At 44.0% G+C, this 15067-nt stretch overlaps 1 protein-coding gene across 1 annotated transcript in view; it reads right to left on the bottom strand.

Annotated features, from left to right (window-relative positions):
• The window catches only part of LOC124544858 (phosphatidylserine decarboxylase proenzyme, mitochondrial), a 116845-nt gene extending 101991 nt beyond the window's left edge, over positions 1 to 14854 (bottom strand). The window contains exon 1 of the mRNA XM_047123570.1: positions 14553 to 14854. Within this exon, the coding sequence (XP_046979526.1) occupies positions 14553 to 14593 (41 nt within the window). The 5' untranslated portion in view covers positions 14594 to 14854. The remainder of the gene's footprint in view (positions 1 to 14552) is intronic.
• Between the last annotated feature and the right edge of the window lie 213 nt (positions 14855 to 15067).

The following is a 15067-nucleotide window of genomic DNA, read 5'->3' as shown; positions in this document are numbered from 1 at the left end:
TTGAAACTGAAGAAACTGCAAAAAGGTGGGAATTTAAGGAGATGGGACCTAGATAAACTGAAAGAACCAGAGGTTGTAGAGAGTTTCAGGGAGAGCATAAGGGGACAATTGACAGGAATGGGGGAAAGAAATACAGTAGAAGAAGAATGGGTAGCTCTGAGGGATGAAGTAGTGAAGGCAGCAGAGGATCAAGTAAGTAAAAAGACGAGGGCTAATAGAAATCCTTGGGTAACAGAAGAAATATTGAATTTAATTGATGAAAGGAGAAAATATAAAAATGAAGTAAATGAAGCAGGCAAAAAGGAATACAAACGTCTCAAAAATGAGATCGACAGGAATTGCAAAATGGCTAAGCAGGGATGGCTAGAGGACAAATGTAAGGATGTAGAGGCTTGTCTCACTAGGGGTAAGACAGATACTGCCTACAGGAAAATTAAAGAGACCTTTGGAGAGAAGAGAACCACTTGTATGAATATCAAGAGCTCAGATGGCAACCCAGTTCTAAGCGAAGAAGGGAAGGAAGAAAGGTGGAAGGAGTATATAGAGGGTTTATACAAGGGCGATGTACTTGAGGACAATATTATGGAAATGGAAGAGGATGTAGATGAAGATGAAATGGGAGATAAGATACTGCGTGAAGAGTTTGACAGAGCACTGAAAGACCTGAGTCGAAACAAGGCCCCAGGAGTAGACAACATTCCATTAGAACTACTGATGGCCTTGGGAGAGCCAGTCATGACAAAACTCGACCATCAGGTGAGCAAGATGTATGAGACAGGCGAAATACCCACAGACTTCAAGAAGAATATAATAATTCCAATCCCAAAGAAAGCAGGTGTTGACAGATGTGAAAATTACCAAACTATCAGTTTAATAAGCCACAGCTGCAAAATACTAATGCGAATTCTTTACAGACGAATGGAAAAACTGGTAGAAGTGGACCTCGGGGAAGATCAGTTTGGATTCCGTAGAAATGTTGGAACACGTGAGGCAATACTAACCTTACGACTTATCTTAGAAGAAAGATTAAGAAAAGGCAAACCTACGTTTCTAGCATTTGTAGACTTAGAGAAAGCTTTTGACAACGTTAACTGGAATACTCTCTTTCAAATTCTGAAGGTGGCAGGGGTAAAATACAGGGAGCGAAAGGCAATTTACAATTTGCACAGAAACCAGATGGCAGTTATAAGAGTCGAGGGGCAGGAAAGGGAAGCAGTGGTTGGGAAAGAAGTGAGACAGGGTTGTAGCCTCTCCCCGATGTTATTCAATCTGTATATTGAGCAAGCAGTAAAGGAAACAAAAGAAAAATTCGGAGTAGGTATTAAAATTCACGGAGAAGAAGTAAAAACTTTGAGGTTCGCCAACGACATTGTAATTCTGTCAGAGACAGCAAAGGACTTGGAAGAGCAGTTGAACGGAATGGACAGTGTCTTGAAAGGAGGATATAAGATGAACATCAACAAAAGCAAAACGAGGATAATGGAATGTAGTCAAATTAAATCGGGTGATGCTGAGGGGATTAGATTAGGAAATGAGACACTTAAAGTAGTAAAGGAGTTTTGCTATTTAGGGAGTAAAATAACTGATGATGGTCGAAGTAGAGAGGATATAAAATGTAGACTGGCAATGGCAAGGAAATCGTTTCTGAAGAAGAGAAATTTGTTAACATCGAGTATAGATTTAAGTGTCAGGAAGTCGTTTCTGAAAGTCTTTGTATGGAGTGTAGCCATGTATGGAAGTGAAACATGGACGATAACCAGTTTCGACAAGAAGAGAATAGAAGCTTTCGAAATGTGGTGCTACAGAAGAATGCTGAAGATAAGGTGGGTAGATCACGTAACTAATGAGGAGGTACTGAATAGGATTGGGGAGAAGAGAAGTTTGTGGCACAACTTGACTAGAAGAAAGGATCGGTTGGTAGGACATGTTTTGAGGCATCAAGGGCTCACAAATTTAGCATTGGAGGGCAGCGTGAAGGGTAAAAATCGTAGAGGGAGACCAAGAGATCAATACACTAAGCAGATTCAGAAGGATGTAGGTTGCAGTAGGTACTGGGAGATGAAGAAGCTTGCGCAGGATAGAGTAGCATGGAGAGCTGCATCAAACCAGTCTCAGGACTGAAGACCACAACAACAACAATGTTCCTCTGGCCTCAGATTGTGACATCACCATATATTTTGTTTTCATTTACTATGAGGTCAATTTTTAAGGATTCTATTTCGATTTCCCAGTATGCTTCTTGGAGTGTACCGATATTTCTTCCTATTAGAGCAATGCCATCAGCAAATCCACATATCTGGCTAGTTTTCATAAATATGGTGCCTCTTTCGTTGATTTTATTAACCACACTATGCAGGGCTATATTGAATAGGACAGTGGAGAGACTAACACCTTGCTTCACACCTTTATTAAAGTCAAAGTTTTCACTTGTTCTGCTAAGGACCTTTAGTTTTGCTCTTGTCTTTGTCATTGTCATTCTGATTAGTCTTATTAGTTTAGCACCTATACCAACTTCATCCAGTGCTCTGTATAGTTCTTGCCGGTTTATGCTGCCAAAGGCCTGTTTGAAGTCGATGAATAGAAAATACAGATCTATATCATATTCATAGAAATTTTCCATCATTTGTCTTATCACAAACATATGATCAGTTGTTCCTCTGTCTGGTTGAAGGCCACAGTGATATTCCCCTAGTACGTCTTCTGCGCACTTCTGTATCCTTTCATTTGATATACTTGTGAAAATCTTATAAGCTGTGCTTAGGAGTGTTATACCTCTATAGCTTTCACATGCTGTTCTGGCATCTTGCTTATAAACGGGGATTATTATTCCAGTTTCCCAATTATCTGGCACAGCTTCCGTTTCTCATTTATCTGATATTAATGCATGCAGTTCCTTTATTACAGCCTCACCACCAGTTTTTATTAACTCAAGGGATTATGCTGTCTTCCCCAGGGGCTCAATTGTTTTTTGCCTTGTGCACAGCCTGGGAGACCTCTTGTAGTGTTCACTTTTTTGCCTCATAGGCATCACTGTCAATTTCCAGCTCCACACTTTCCTCCTGTGCAGCTGTCTCATCATCTTAAGGCTGGTGCTTCGTGTATCTTTGAAATACTCTGCCTATCTTCCCACTATCTGTTCTTCCTCCCTTATCATTTTCCTATCTTTGCTGGAGCATACCATTATTTTTGGCTGGAATCTCCAGCATGACATAACTTTCTTGTTTACTTGTTGCTTTAACTCTTCTAGTTCTTGAAATTTCTTCTTAGTCCACTATCTCTTCTTTCTCTTGCACAGTCTGTTAGCTCTTCTCCTTAATTCTCTATATTGTTTCACAGTTATTTCTGGTTTTTCTCTGTAGTACTTTTGTTCTTGCCCTTTTATTTTCCTCTGTTGCTGATCTGCAATCTTCATCCAACATTCTTGGGTTCTTCTGCTCCTTCTTATGCCTATTATTTCTTCTGCAGCATCTTAAATGGCTTTTTCAATCCTGCTCCACCTTTCATCTACTCCTACTGCAGTCTCTTCATTGTTCAACTTTCTGTTTAGTGTTACTTCGTTTTGTTTTGTTTTTACTTCATCGGGGATTTTCAGTTTGACAGTATTCCATTTCATTTCATGTTTTTCCCTGTTCTGTTGCTATTTGCTGACAGTTTGTCTCTCAAGACTGATTTTATCACAAACTGGTCTGGGTCACAGTTTGGTCCTCTTTAACTCCGTACATCCATAACTGACATAGAGTGGTGTGGAATCACTAAAATATGGTCAATCTGATTGACTACTCCATTGACTGCAGGCTTTCAAGTACCCAAATGGATTTTCTTGTTTGGGAAGCAGGTATTTTTAATAATCACATTATTCCTTGCTGCAAATTGGCACAGTAAGCCTCCATTCTTGCTGTTTTCTTCATGTAGTGAATATTTTCCAGGAACTCCATATGGATGTTTATTCCTCCCTATTTTTGCATTAAAAGCTCCTATTACTAGCATCAAGTCTTATTCAAGTACTGCACAGCATACTTTTTCCAAGTCTTCATAGAACTGTTCTTTAATTGTGTCCGCTTTTCCTTCTGTTGGCACATGTGCATTCACTACTGATATATTCCTAAATTTCCCTCTTGGTCTGAGTCTGCACATCCTTTCATTTATGGATTCAAATTCTAACAGGCTTTTCTTAACATCCCTAAACCCTGTTCCAAGTTGGCCTGTTACGTCTTCTTGTCCACTATATACCAATGAGTACTCAGTTTTATCTATCTGCCCATTTTCTTGCCATCTGATTTCCTGTAGCTCTACAACATAGTATTTAAATTTTAAAATTTAATTGGCTATTTCTTTCATTTTTCCAGGCTGAAGTATTGTCCTCACATTCCATGATGGTGCTGTCAGATTCTTTATCCATTCCTTTGCCAAGGTCACGAGCACCATGCCCAACCTCCAACCTGGAGGACTAGGATTTGTATTAGGTTTACTCTTCTAGAGAAGCTGGCTTCACTACACTTCTAGAGCCCTTCCTGTCCTAAGTAGTCTTTAGGTGGCAAATACAGGGCAGCCAAGTCAGCTTTTTATCAAAAATAAGGCCCAAGAACACTCCCCCCCACCCACCCATGAACCACGGACCTTGCGTTGCCGGGAAGGCTTGAGTGCCCCAGCGGTACAGATAACGGTACCATAGGTGCAACCTCAACAGATGGGTATCTGTTGAGAGGCGAGAAAAACATGTGGTTCCTGAAGGGGGGCAGCAGCCTTTTCAGTAGTTGCAGGAACAACAGTCTGGATGATTGACTGATCTGGCCTTGCGACATTAACCAAAATGGCCTTGCTGTACTGGTACTGCGAACGGCTGAAAGCAAGGGGAAACTACAGCTGTAATTTTTCCCCGAGGGCATGCAGCTATACTGTATGGTTAAATGATGATGGTGTCCTCTTGGGTAAAATATTTCGATGGTAAAACAGTCCCCAATTTGGATCTCCGGGCAGGGACTACTCAGGAGAGTGTCGTTATCAGGAGAAACAAAACTGGTGTTCTACGGATCGGAGTGTGGAATATAAGATCTCTTAATCAGGCAGGTAGGACAGAAAATTTAAAAAGGAAAATGGATAAGTTAAAGTTAGATATAGTGGGAATTAGTGAAGTTTGGTGGCAGGAGGAACAAGACTTTTGGTCAGGTGAATACAGGGTTAGAAATACAAAATCAAATAGGGGTAATGCAGGGGTAGATTGGTTGGTTGGTTGGTTTAAAAGAGGGGGGAATGGACCAAACTATGAGGTCATTGGTCCCTTGCTCCTCATAAAATAATGCCACAAGTGTGAGAATAAAACAGATGAGACATATAACGCAAAACGGAAAGAAGGGAAAAACCACAAGAACGAAGGATGGGCAATGAACACTAAAAGGAACAAAGGAGGACAAGAAAACAACAGAGAGATGCTAGAAATGGATGAGAGTACAACAAGAAAGCAGATTACAGTGGCTGGCTGACCATGAGAATAAAAAGGAGAAGCCAGCCACCTGCAACACATTAAAACCTCCACCCTAAAAGCACTAGGGTAGAGGACACGGAGGGACGAAGGACATGCGCTAAAACTTAGATCAAAAGATCCCCCCCCCCCCCCCCCATGAATAAAATGTAGAACTAAATCAGCCAATGAGGCGTTGTCACATAAAATGAGCGGCAATGAGTCCGGTAACCCAAGATTTCATCACAGGGCAGTCAAAGTGGGACAGTGCACCAGAAAATGGGCCACTGTCAACTGGGCGCCTTACTGACGCTGAGGCGGGTCTTCACGGCGCAAGAGGTAACCGTGGGTCATCCAAGCATGGCCAATGTGGAGCCAGCAGAGGAAAACTGATTCCCTGCGAGAGTCCCACATGAAGACTTCCACACATTCGTAGTCTCCTTAATGACACACAGTTTGTTGTGTGTACTGTTATGCCATTCCATCTTCCAAAGCCGAAAAACCCTACGGCATATGTCAGAACGCAGGTCAGGATCAGAGATCCCATCTCCAGAAGCGGTTTCCGCGTAGCCTGTTTGGCCAACCTGTCATCAAGTTCACTGCCTGGGATGCCGACGTGTCCTGGGGTTCACACAAACACCACTGAACAACGGGACTGGTCCAGGACATAGATGGACTCCTGGATGGACGCCACCAAAGGATGGCGAGGGTAGCACCAGTCGATAGCGTGTAGGCTGCTCAAGGAGTCAGTATATAGAAGAAACGATTCCTCAGGGCATGAACGGATATACTGAAGTGCACGAAATATGGCCACCAGCACTGCAGTGAATACACTGCAGCCATCTGGCAAGGAATGCTGTTCAATATGGCCTCCATGGACATATGCGAAGCCAACGTGAGCATCAGCCATCGAGTCGTCGGTGTAAACCACTTCGTGGCCTTGGTACTTGGAAGAATTGAAAGGAAGTGGCAGTGGAGAGCCGAGGAGTTAACTAAGTCCTTAAGGCCATGTGAAAGGTCCAGGTGAAGCTGCGGCCTAGGTGTACACCATGGAGGTGTTTGTGAATGGACCTCAAGTATAGGTGGTAAAGGCACGGACTCCAGTTCGAAAAGAAAGGATCGGACACGAACTGCAATTGGAAGCCCTGACCTGGGCCGCCAATGCGAGAGATGAACTGCCGTGGGTGGGAAAAGGAGACGGTGATTAAGATGCGCAGGAGAACTACGAATGTGTGCTACGTAACTGGCCAGCAGTTTTGGACGTCTAATCTGCAATGGAGGCACTCCAGCGTCCACAAGGACACTGGTCACCGAACTCGTCCTAAAAGCTCCTATCACTAGATGAATGCCACAGCGGTGTACTGGGTCGAGTAAACACAACGCTGGGGGCGCCACTGAACCATAAACCAGACTCCCATAGTCAAGTCAGGATTAAACAAGGGCTCTGTAGAGCTGCAGCAGTGTAGAGCGATCTGCACCCCAGTTGGTGTTGCTCAGACAGCCGAGGGTATTGAGGTGCTGCCAGCACTTCCGCTTAAGCTGACGAAGGTGAAGAAGCCAAGTCAGTAGGGCGTCGAAAACCAGTCCTAAGAATTGGTATGTCTCCACTAGTGAGTGGATCGTCATTAAAGTAAAGTTCTGGTTCTGGATGAATGGCACTATGCCGACAAAAGTGCATAACACACAATTTTGCGGTGGAAAACTGGAAACCGTGGGCCAGAGCCCATGACTTCGCCCTAAGTCGTCTGCATACAGAAAAGGTGAGATGGATGGCCCTACAGCTGCTGCTAGGCCATTAATGGCCACTAAAAATAGAGAGACACTCACACAGAGCCCTGCGAGACCCCATTCCCCTGGATATGGGGGGGAACTATGGGAGGCACCAACATGGTCACGGAAAGTATGAAGCGACAGGAAATTTTGGATAAAAATCGGGAGTGGGCCTCTGAGACCCCACTCGTATAATGTGGCAAAGATATGATGTCATGTCATACGCTTTTCATTAATCAAAAAAGACGACAACCAGGTGTTGGCATCTAGAAAAGACTGTTCGGCGGGTAGACTCTAGGGACACAAGATTACCAGTGGTAGAGTGACCTTCACAGAAGCCGCCCTGACATGGAGCCAGTAGGTCACGTGACTCCAGGACCCAACCCAACTGCCCACACACAATACGTTCCAACAGCTTACAAAGAACGTTGGTGAGGCTGATGGGCCGATAGCTATCCACTTCAAGTTGGTTTTTACCGGGTTTGAGCACTGGAATGATGGTGCTCTCTCGCCATTGTGATGGAAAGATGTCATCACACCAGATCTAGTTAAAGATGACGAGATGTCGCTTGTAGTCAGATGAGACATGTTTAATCATCTGACTGTGGGTTCGATCTGGTCCAGGAGCTGTGTCGGGCCTATGTGCAAGGGCACTGAGGAGCTCCCACTCTGTAAATGGTGCATTATAGGATTCACTGTGGCATGTAGTGAATGAGAGGACGTTCCCTTCTAGCTGCCGTTTAAGAGCGCGAAAGGCTAATTCTCTGATGCAGAGGCTCAAGCAAATTGCTCAGCAATTGCGTTTGGGTTGGTAGATAACACACCATTAATGTTAACACTGGGAACACCTGTTGTGGTCTGGTACCCGAAAACACGTTTGATCTTTGCCCAGAAGTTGACGTATGGCACCCAATGGTCGAGACATGTCTCTCCCAATACTCCCACTTCCATAGTTTGATAAGTTGGCGAACGTGAGCATGGAGCTGTTTAATGGCTATGAGGAGCTCCAGGGAAGGGTGCTGCTTATGACGCTGTAGAGCTGGCTGACACTCCTTAATTGCTTCAGTAACTTCCGGTGACCACCGAGGGACTGTCTTTTGCCGTGGTCACCCTAAAGAGCGAGGGATTGTGTTTTCTGCCACAGAAACGATTGTTGTTGCCACCTGCTCAACCATCACATCGATGTTCCCGTGAGGGGGAGATTCAACGGTGACAGCAAAGGTGAAAGTTCCCCAGTCCGCCTTGTTTAAAGCCCATCTGGGCTGCCATTCATGGGCTTGACGTCGGGGCAGTGATAGGAAGATGGGGAGTGGACACTACCACACAGGTTGTCATGTGCTCTCCAGTGGATAGATGGGAGAAGTCTTGGGTTGCAAACTGATAAATCAATGGCCAAGTAACTACCTCGAGCCACACTGAAATGTGTGGCGGCCCCAATATTTAAGGGGCAGAGGTTCGACATCACTGCCTCAGCCAGTAAGCACAGTGCCACCCCACAAAGGGTTATGAGCGTTTAAATCTCCCAAAAGTAGGAAAGGTTTAGGGAGTTGATCAATCAGTGCAGTTAATACATTTAGGGATACTACACCATCTGGAGGAAGATATACATTGCAGTCAGTTATTTCTTGTGTCGTCGTCATTCTGACAGCCACAGCTTCAAGAGGGGTTTGAAGGGGCACAGGTTCACTGCAGACTAAGTTTAGGACATAAACACAAACTTCACCTATACTCGATTACATTCGCTACAGTTCCTGTACTATCCCTTATAGCTGCGGAGGGCAGGGGTCTGCATTGCCAGGAACCAAGTTTCCTGGAGGGCAATGCAGAAAGCAGGTGTAAGGTTAACAGTTGCCGTAGATCAGGCAGGTGGTGGAAAAAACCGCCGCAGTTCCACTGGAGGATGACATCATCGTGAGACTGGGAAGGCATGGAACATTCAGTGAGGCAGTTTAAGCCTCAGGTCAACTGCTGCCACCGACTTTCTGCCTGAAGAGTCTATATCCATTTTGTCTGAGGGTCTGGTGAGATTTAGGTCCAAAGCGGACACCAGAATCTCCACCCCATCCACAGACGCAGAGCTTGGAGTTAGTGGTGGTGGTGTGGGTGCCACCACAATTCCCTTGGTCTTGGGGGACATTCTTTTTGGATTTATCCACTGTTCCTTGGTTTTCCCTGGCTGAGAGGACTTCAATGTTTCAGTCTACGGGACTTAGGATGAGCGTGAAGCCCTGCGACCAGCTGCTTTTGGGCTCTTCTGCCACTGGCAGGTGTTATCTTTCCCATTATCAGAAACCTGGGAAGGGAGTGACACAAGGGACCCCTTTGTAGTGAGAGCAGGCGAAGAAGTTGTACGCTTCTCCAGCTTAGAAGTGGGGACAGACATCCTCAATGGTTAGGGGAGTGTTGCTCCTGATGTAGGTGATGCAGGAGGAGCAGGGAGGGAATTGCCCCCCCCCCCCCCCCCTCCCCACCATCAAGGGGGCAGGTGTAGTCATCTGGCTCTGAGAAGTGACTGGGGTTGGCGGAGCTGATGGGGCTAGAAATGTTGTAGCGATGGCGTAAGATGATGTCCTGTGTACAGGGTGTAGGCGTTCAAATTTCCTCTTAGCCTCAGTGTAGGTCAGTCGGTCCAGGGTTCTGTACTCCATGATTTTCCTTTCTTTCTGGAGAGTCTTGCAGTCTAGTGAGCAAGGCGAATGGTGCTCTCCACAGTTGACACAGATGGGAGGCGGGGCACATGGAGTATTGAGATGCGATGGGCATCCGCAATCTCGACATGTGATGCTCGAAGACAGTGGGAAGACATACGGCCGAACTTCCAAAATTTAAAGCACCACTTTGGGGGAGGGATATAGGGTTTTACATCACAGCAGTAGACCATCACCTTGACCTCCTTGGGTAATGTATCACCCCTCAAAGGCCTAGACGAAGGCACCGGTGCCAACCTGATTATCCCTTGTAGCCCAGTGGACACCCCAAACGAAATGTACACCTCGCCATTCTAAATTGGCGTGCAGCTCATTGTCGGACTGAATACGAAGGCCGCTGTGAAATATGATACCCTGGACCATATTTAAGCTCTTATGGGGCGTGATGGTTACAGAAACATCCCCCAGCTTGTCACAAGTGAGTAACGCCCGTGACTGGACAGAGGAGGCTGTTTTGATCAAGACTGACCGAAATCTCATTTTGTCCTCTAAATGCTCAACAAAAAACCGAGGCTTCATCATCATGAAAGATTCCCCATCGGCTCTCGAACATACAAGGTACCGGGGCGAATAAGAGCCGCCGCCATCCTTAGCCTGATGTTCCTCCCATGATGTGGCCAGGGAGGGGAACAATTTGGGGTCGTACTTCTGTGCATTGAATTAAGCCCGTGAACGCTTAGAGACTGGTGGTGTTTGACCACCAGCAAGAGATGATGTACTATGCTTCATTGCATGTCATCCACCCTGATGCCACCCACCCCGAGCAGGGGCTCTCCCCACGGGTGCCACCCAGCCGCAGCATAGGCCACCTGGAAGGATGGCCATTGCCGGGAGTCCCAAAGCCCCAGGGGGATTGGAACCTACCCATTGGCATACGTGGGTAGTTAATGGCGCAGGCATCAGCAGAGCGATCCCTGTGTGGTCAGGGGGCTACAACCAACAGCAACAGGGTACATGGTGGCCCCACCACAACGGACACAGATGATGGAAAAATACGCACCCAGGAGGGTGACCTCGCCCAACAGTTTGAGAATGAGCAGAAGTGCAGGTCCACGTCGACGAAGGCTGCAATAGGTCTTAGCACATGATGGACACGATGCACCATATAAGATGCCCTTCCCCAGTTGGGTCACTCTTTGGGAATATTTTGAAAAATGGAGGTCCGACCCTACAGGGGACCATCACATAAAGGCTGAAACATGTGAAACTCCTTTTAGTCACCTATTACAATAGGCAGGAATACCTCAGGCCTATTCTTACCCCCAGACCCGCAGGGGGGAGGCGAGGGGGTGCAGGAGTAGGTTTAACAATGAATAAAAAAATAGGAGCATGTGTAAGCTACTGCGGATAGCATAGTGAACGCATTATTGTAAGCAAGATAGACACAAAGCCCATGCCTACCACAGTAGTACAAGTTTATATGCCAACTAGCTCCACAGATGATGAAGAGATTGAAGAAATGTATGATGAGATAAAAGAAATCATTCAGATAGTGAGGGGAGACGAAAATTTAATAGTCTTGGGGGACTGGAATTCAATAGTATGAAAAGGAAGAGAAGGAAAAGTAGTAGGTGAATGGGGGGACACTTTAGGCTGAGTTTGAAGTTTGTAAGCTCCATTTGCTCTAAAACTGTTTCTTGATTTTAGCCTCTATGTAGCTGATTGAATGCTGTATAGGGAGTGCTGTACAGTTACAGAGGAACCCTGCACTGTGTTTGTTTTCTGTCACATGCCTCATTACAGGACGAAGCCAACATCCAATACCATTAGGTTCAACTGACCTGGATTCCTAAGTTCCAAACAGTTGAAGACAAGCTTGCATGTTTCATTGAGTCCACCATGCACTTGCTTAGCATGGACAGCTTTGTGCCAGACTGCAAATGCAGTTTTTATCACTTGTGGTTTAGCACTCCAATTTGAGCCAACAATTTTGCAGAGGGTATTGTTTCTGTCACTGACTTTCGTTTTGGTGTTGGTGCAGTGCTGCTTATATGTGACAGTCCAGTCCAGAGTAATAACCAATTGTTCGGGATAGGAGCAGTGCTCCAACAGCATTCAACTCTGTGGAACGCAGACCACTCTAGACATATGCCTCTTGTGGTGATAACAGGCAGAAGTTACTGTTTTTGTAGGATGTTGCTGAGTTTATTTTACATCGACACACTCCACAAGCCACTATATGGTGTGCGGTGGAGGGTACCTTGTACCAGTGCTAGTAATTTCCTTTCCTGTTCCACTCACAAATAGAGCAAGAAAAAAAATGACTGTCTATGTGTCTCTGTACAATCCCTAATTTCTCTTTATCACATTATCAACATCCTCACATAAAATGAACATTGGCTGTAGAATCTTTCTGCAGTCAGTTCTCTAAATTTTCTCAACAGTGTTCCTTGAAAAGAACGTCACTTTCGTACCAGAGATTCCCAAGTGAGTTCCTGAAGCATCCAAACACCATTTTGAGCACAGTATTGTTAAAGATGGTGTACAGTTTTAATGAGCCGTGCTTCACCTCTTCAAATGCACTGATCTGGATCACAATAGCATGATTTTCAGTGCAAATGAAGTTTGTGATGTCATTCGGTAATGGTTTCCCATTGGTGAAAATATTAGAAAGTGTTGGGACCAGTATGTTGACTTGAGGTACCTAGACAATTTTTCTGTTCTCACCACCTGCTTCTTTTTTCATGAAATTTCACAAAAAACAAGTGGTTTTTGAGGTGATCTCTAAAAACTAAGTCTGGTAATCTTTTGTTAATGTGTACATCTTTTACATCGAATGAGAGACGAAATGCATCACTGATTGAGGTGAGGCCTATAAACACCATGTCCATGATCCTTTGGTTTTCAGTGATATCACTGAAGTGGCACTTTTTTCCTTTGCAGAATCTGTAGCCCAACAATGACAATTTGATATAAAGAATATATGCACAGACAACACAAATGGCTTCCATAAGAAAACATCATTTATCAGTACACTTAAACACGACAGCACAAGTCTTAGATTTTGTATGTTACAAAGGCTTTAGAACTACAAACACTATAGGCCTACCATATGACATGTATAAAATAACCAATTATGTTTTTATCCAGCAACATCAGACAAGGGATCACCATAAACTTACTCAGACATTAGCTTTCAAAATCAGCGCCAACCAACAAAAATAAGGGGTCGACAGAAGCGTCCGATCCAATGCGTCGGCTTTGACCCGTGACGTAAGGATGTTGTGTGTGATGTCATGACGGCGCGGAGTTTGGTTTGAGTGTGGCTGTCTCCAGTTCCGTTTTATCTTATTTTATTTACTTTTCTGATCTGTTCGTTCTATCTCGTAAGATTTTTTAAAATTTAAAAACACTTATTACTTATTTTAATTATCTGTTTCCTCGAGTTTCTGTTTTAGTTTATTATATTTATCTTTGATCTGTTCGTTCTATTCCGTGAGTTTTTTTTTTTTAAAGACAAAAAACACTAATCAGCTACTGAAGCATCTTTATCTTCTATGGGTTGCAGGGGTTACGACCCCTGGGGAGGTGGGTCGGTATTCATGCATGGCTGTCTTCACTTACACGTTGTAGGTACGCAAGGCGTCTAAATTTGTTTATATTTAGTTTGCCCCCCACCCAAAACACCCCATTTCCCGCGCTTGTCCCGTTAGTGTCATTAGGCTTCTTGTGGAAAGTGTGTGTGTTTGTTTTTGTTTCCGACATATTTGTGACGTCATGGGTCAAAGCAGACGGGTGGGATCGGACACTTCTGTATTTCCAAAATAAGATCAGCAGATTGGAGGAAATGAGACTACTCACAGAGTGTAAAATTACCTAATGCCCAATGCCTAGACAGAATTTGACAAGTCAGAGATACAGGAAAGACAGACTGCTAATAAAGAGTAGACTAAATTGGAAGGGGTACAAGAGAAAAAAACAAAAATACACAGCAGCAAAGTAGAGGTGAAAAAGAACAGGAAATGTTCATAATATAAAAGATGAAAATAGGAAATACAAGCAAATACAACATGATGGGATAAATAGATGGAGTGAGGAGGGTAAGAAGAAAGAAAGTACCTGTAAACAACAACATTGCATGCCAGCACACTGGTCAGACTCAGTCAGATAATAATTCACCCACTTGTACAGTGTGTCACAGAGAAAATTACATGAGTATCAAAAATTTAACGTGGAACTTGAGAAACAATTCAAATGGGCCTTTATTTCAGAGATACATGTGCCACATCAACTGTCTGGCAGTAATTCATAGTATCAAACACCTGAATCTTGGGATTTATAGCCTGGCGTTTAGTTCTTTCAATAACGCCACAGTAGACCTACTGTGCTGTTCTCATTAACCACAATTGTGTATATTCATATGTCTGTGTATATAACATCTTGTTTTGTGTTAAGCTCACAAATCCTACATCGCTGTAAAACGATCCTTGGGGAGTAAGTTACTAATACAATCAGCACAATGCTTTGTATTCTTAAATTAACCACAAACCTGGGATGAAATTTACTTGTCCTTAAAAGAAATCGTTCCTGTCTATTATTGCTCACATACTTGTGGAAGAGGAAGCAAACATAAAGTTGATAGCAATCAAAGTTTATGTAGCACAATAGATAAATACCTTAGTTTCTTCAAAATCATCCGCAATGTATGCGCCAGCATTCCAGTAATAGAAGCTTGCACGTATTTCTAATGTGATTGTTCGTCTTCTTATGAAAGGTTACGTACGCACTCAAATAAAACCGCTCTTTTTCTGTGATGTAACAGCACAGAAATAAGAGACATTTGAATTTCCATAAGATTTTAAATTATAGTGAACTCGGTGCGAAGTGTTCCATTTAACTAATTACTATAATTCGAGTGTGTCTCAACTATGTAAACAAACTTAAAAGTTAACATAAAAGTCTACTACTATCGACTCCTGAAGACTTGCTATCGATATTATTGAGAAATACTGACCTTCACTTATCGACTTGTCGAACTAGTTATCGATATTCAGTTTCCTCCGTCTGGCGGCTAGCCGGCTACATTTCAGCCGGGTGCACAAACGTAGTGATTGGTACCCGCAAAAATTTCATCTTCTAAAATTATATTCACAATTCCTGCAACTGCAAGGAGGTTTTGTGACCTCGTTGT

This window comes from Schistocerca americana, chromosome 8, assembly GCF_021461395.2.
Source record: "Schistocerca americana isolate TAMUIC-IGC-003095 chromosome 8, iqSchAmer2.1, whole genome shotgun sequence".
Taxonomy (NCBI): domain Eukaryota; kingdom Metazoa; phylum Arthropoda; class Insecta; order Orthoptera; family Acrididae; genus Schistocerca; species Schistocerca americana.
This window is presented reverse-complemented; position numbering and strand designations above follow the sequence as displayed.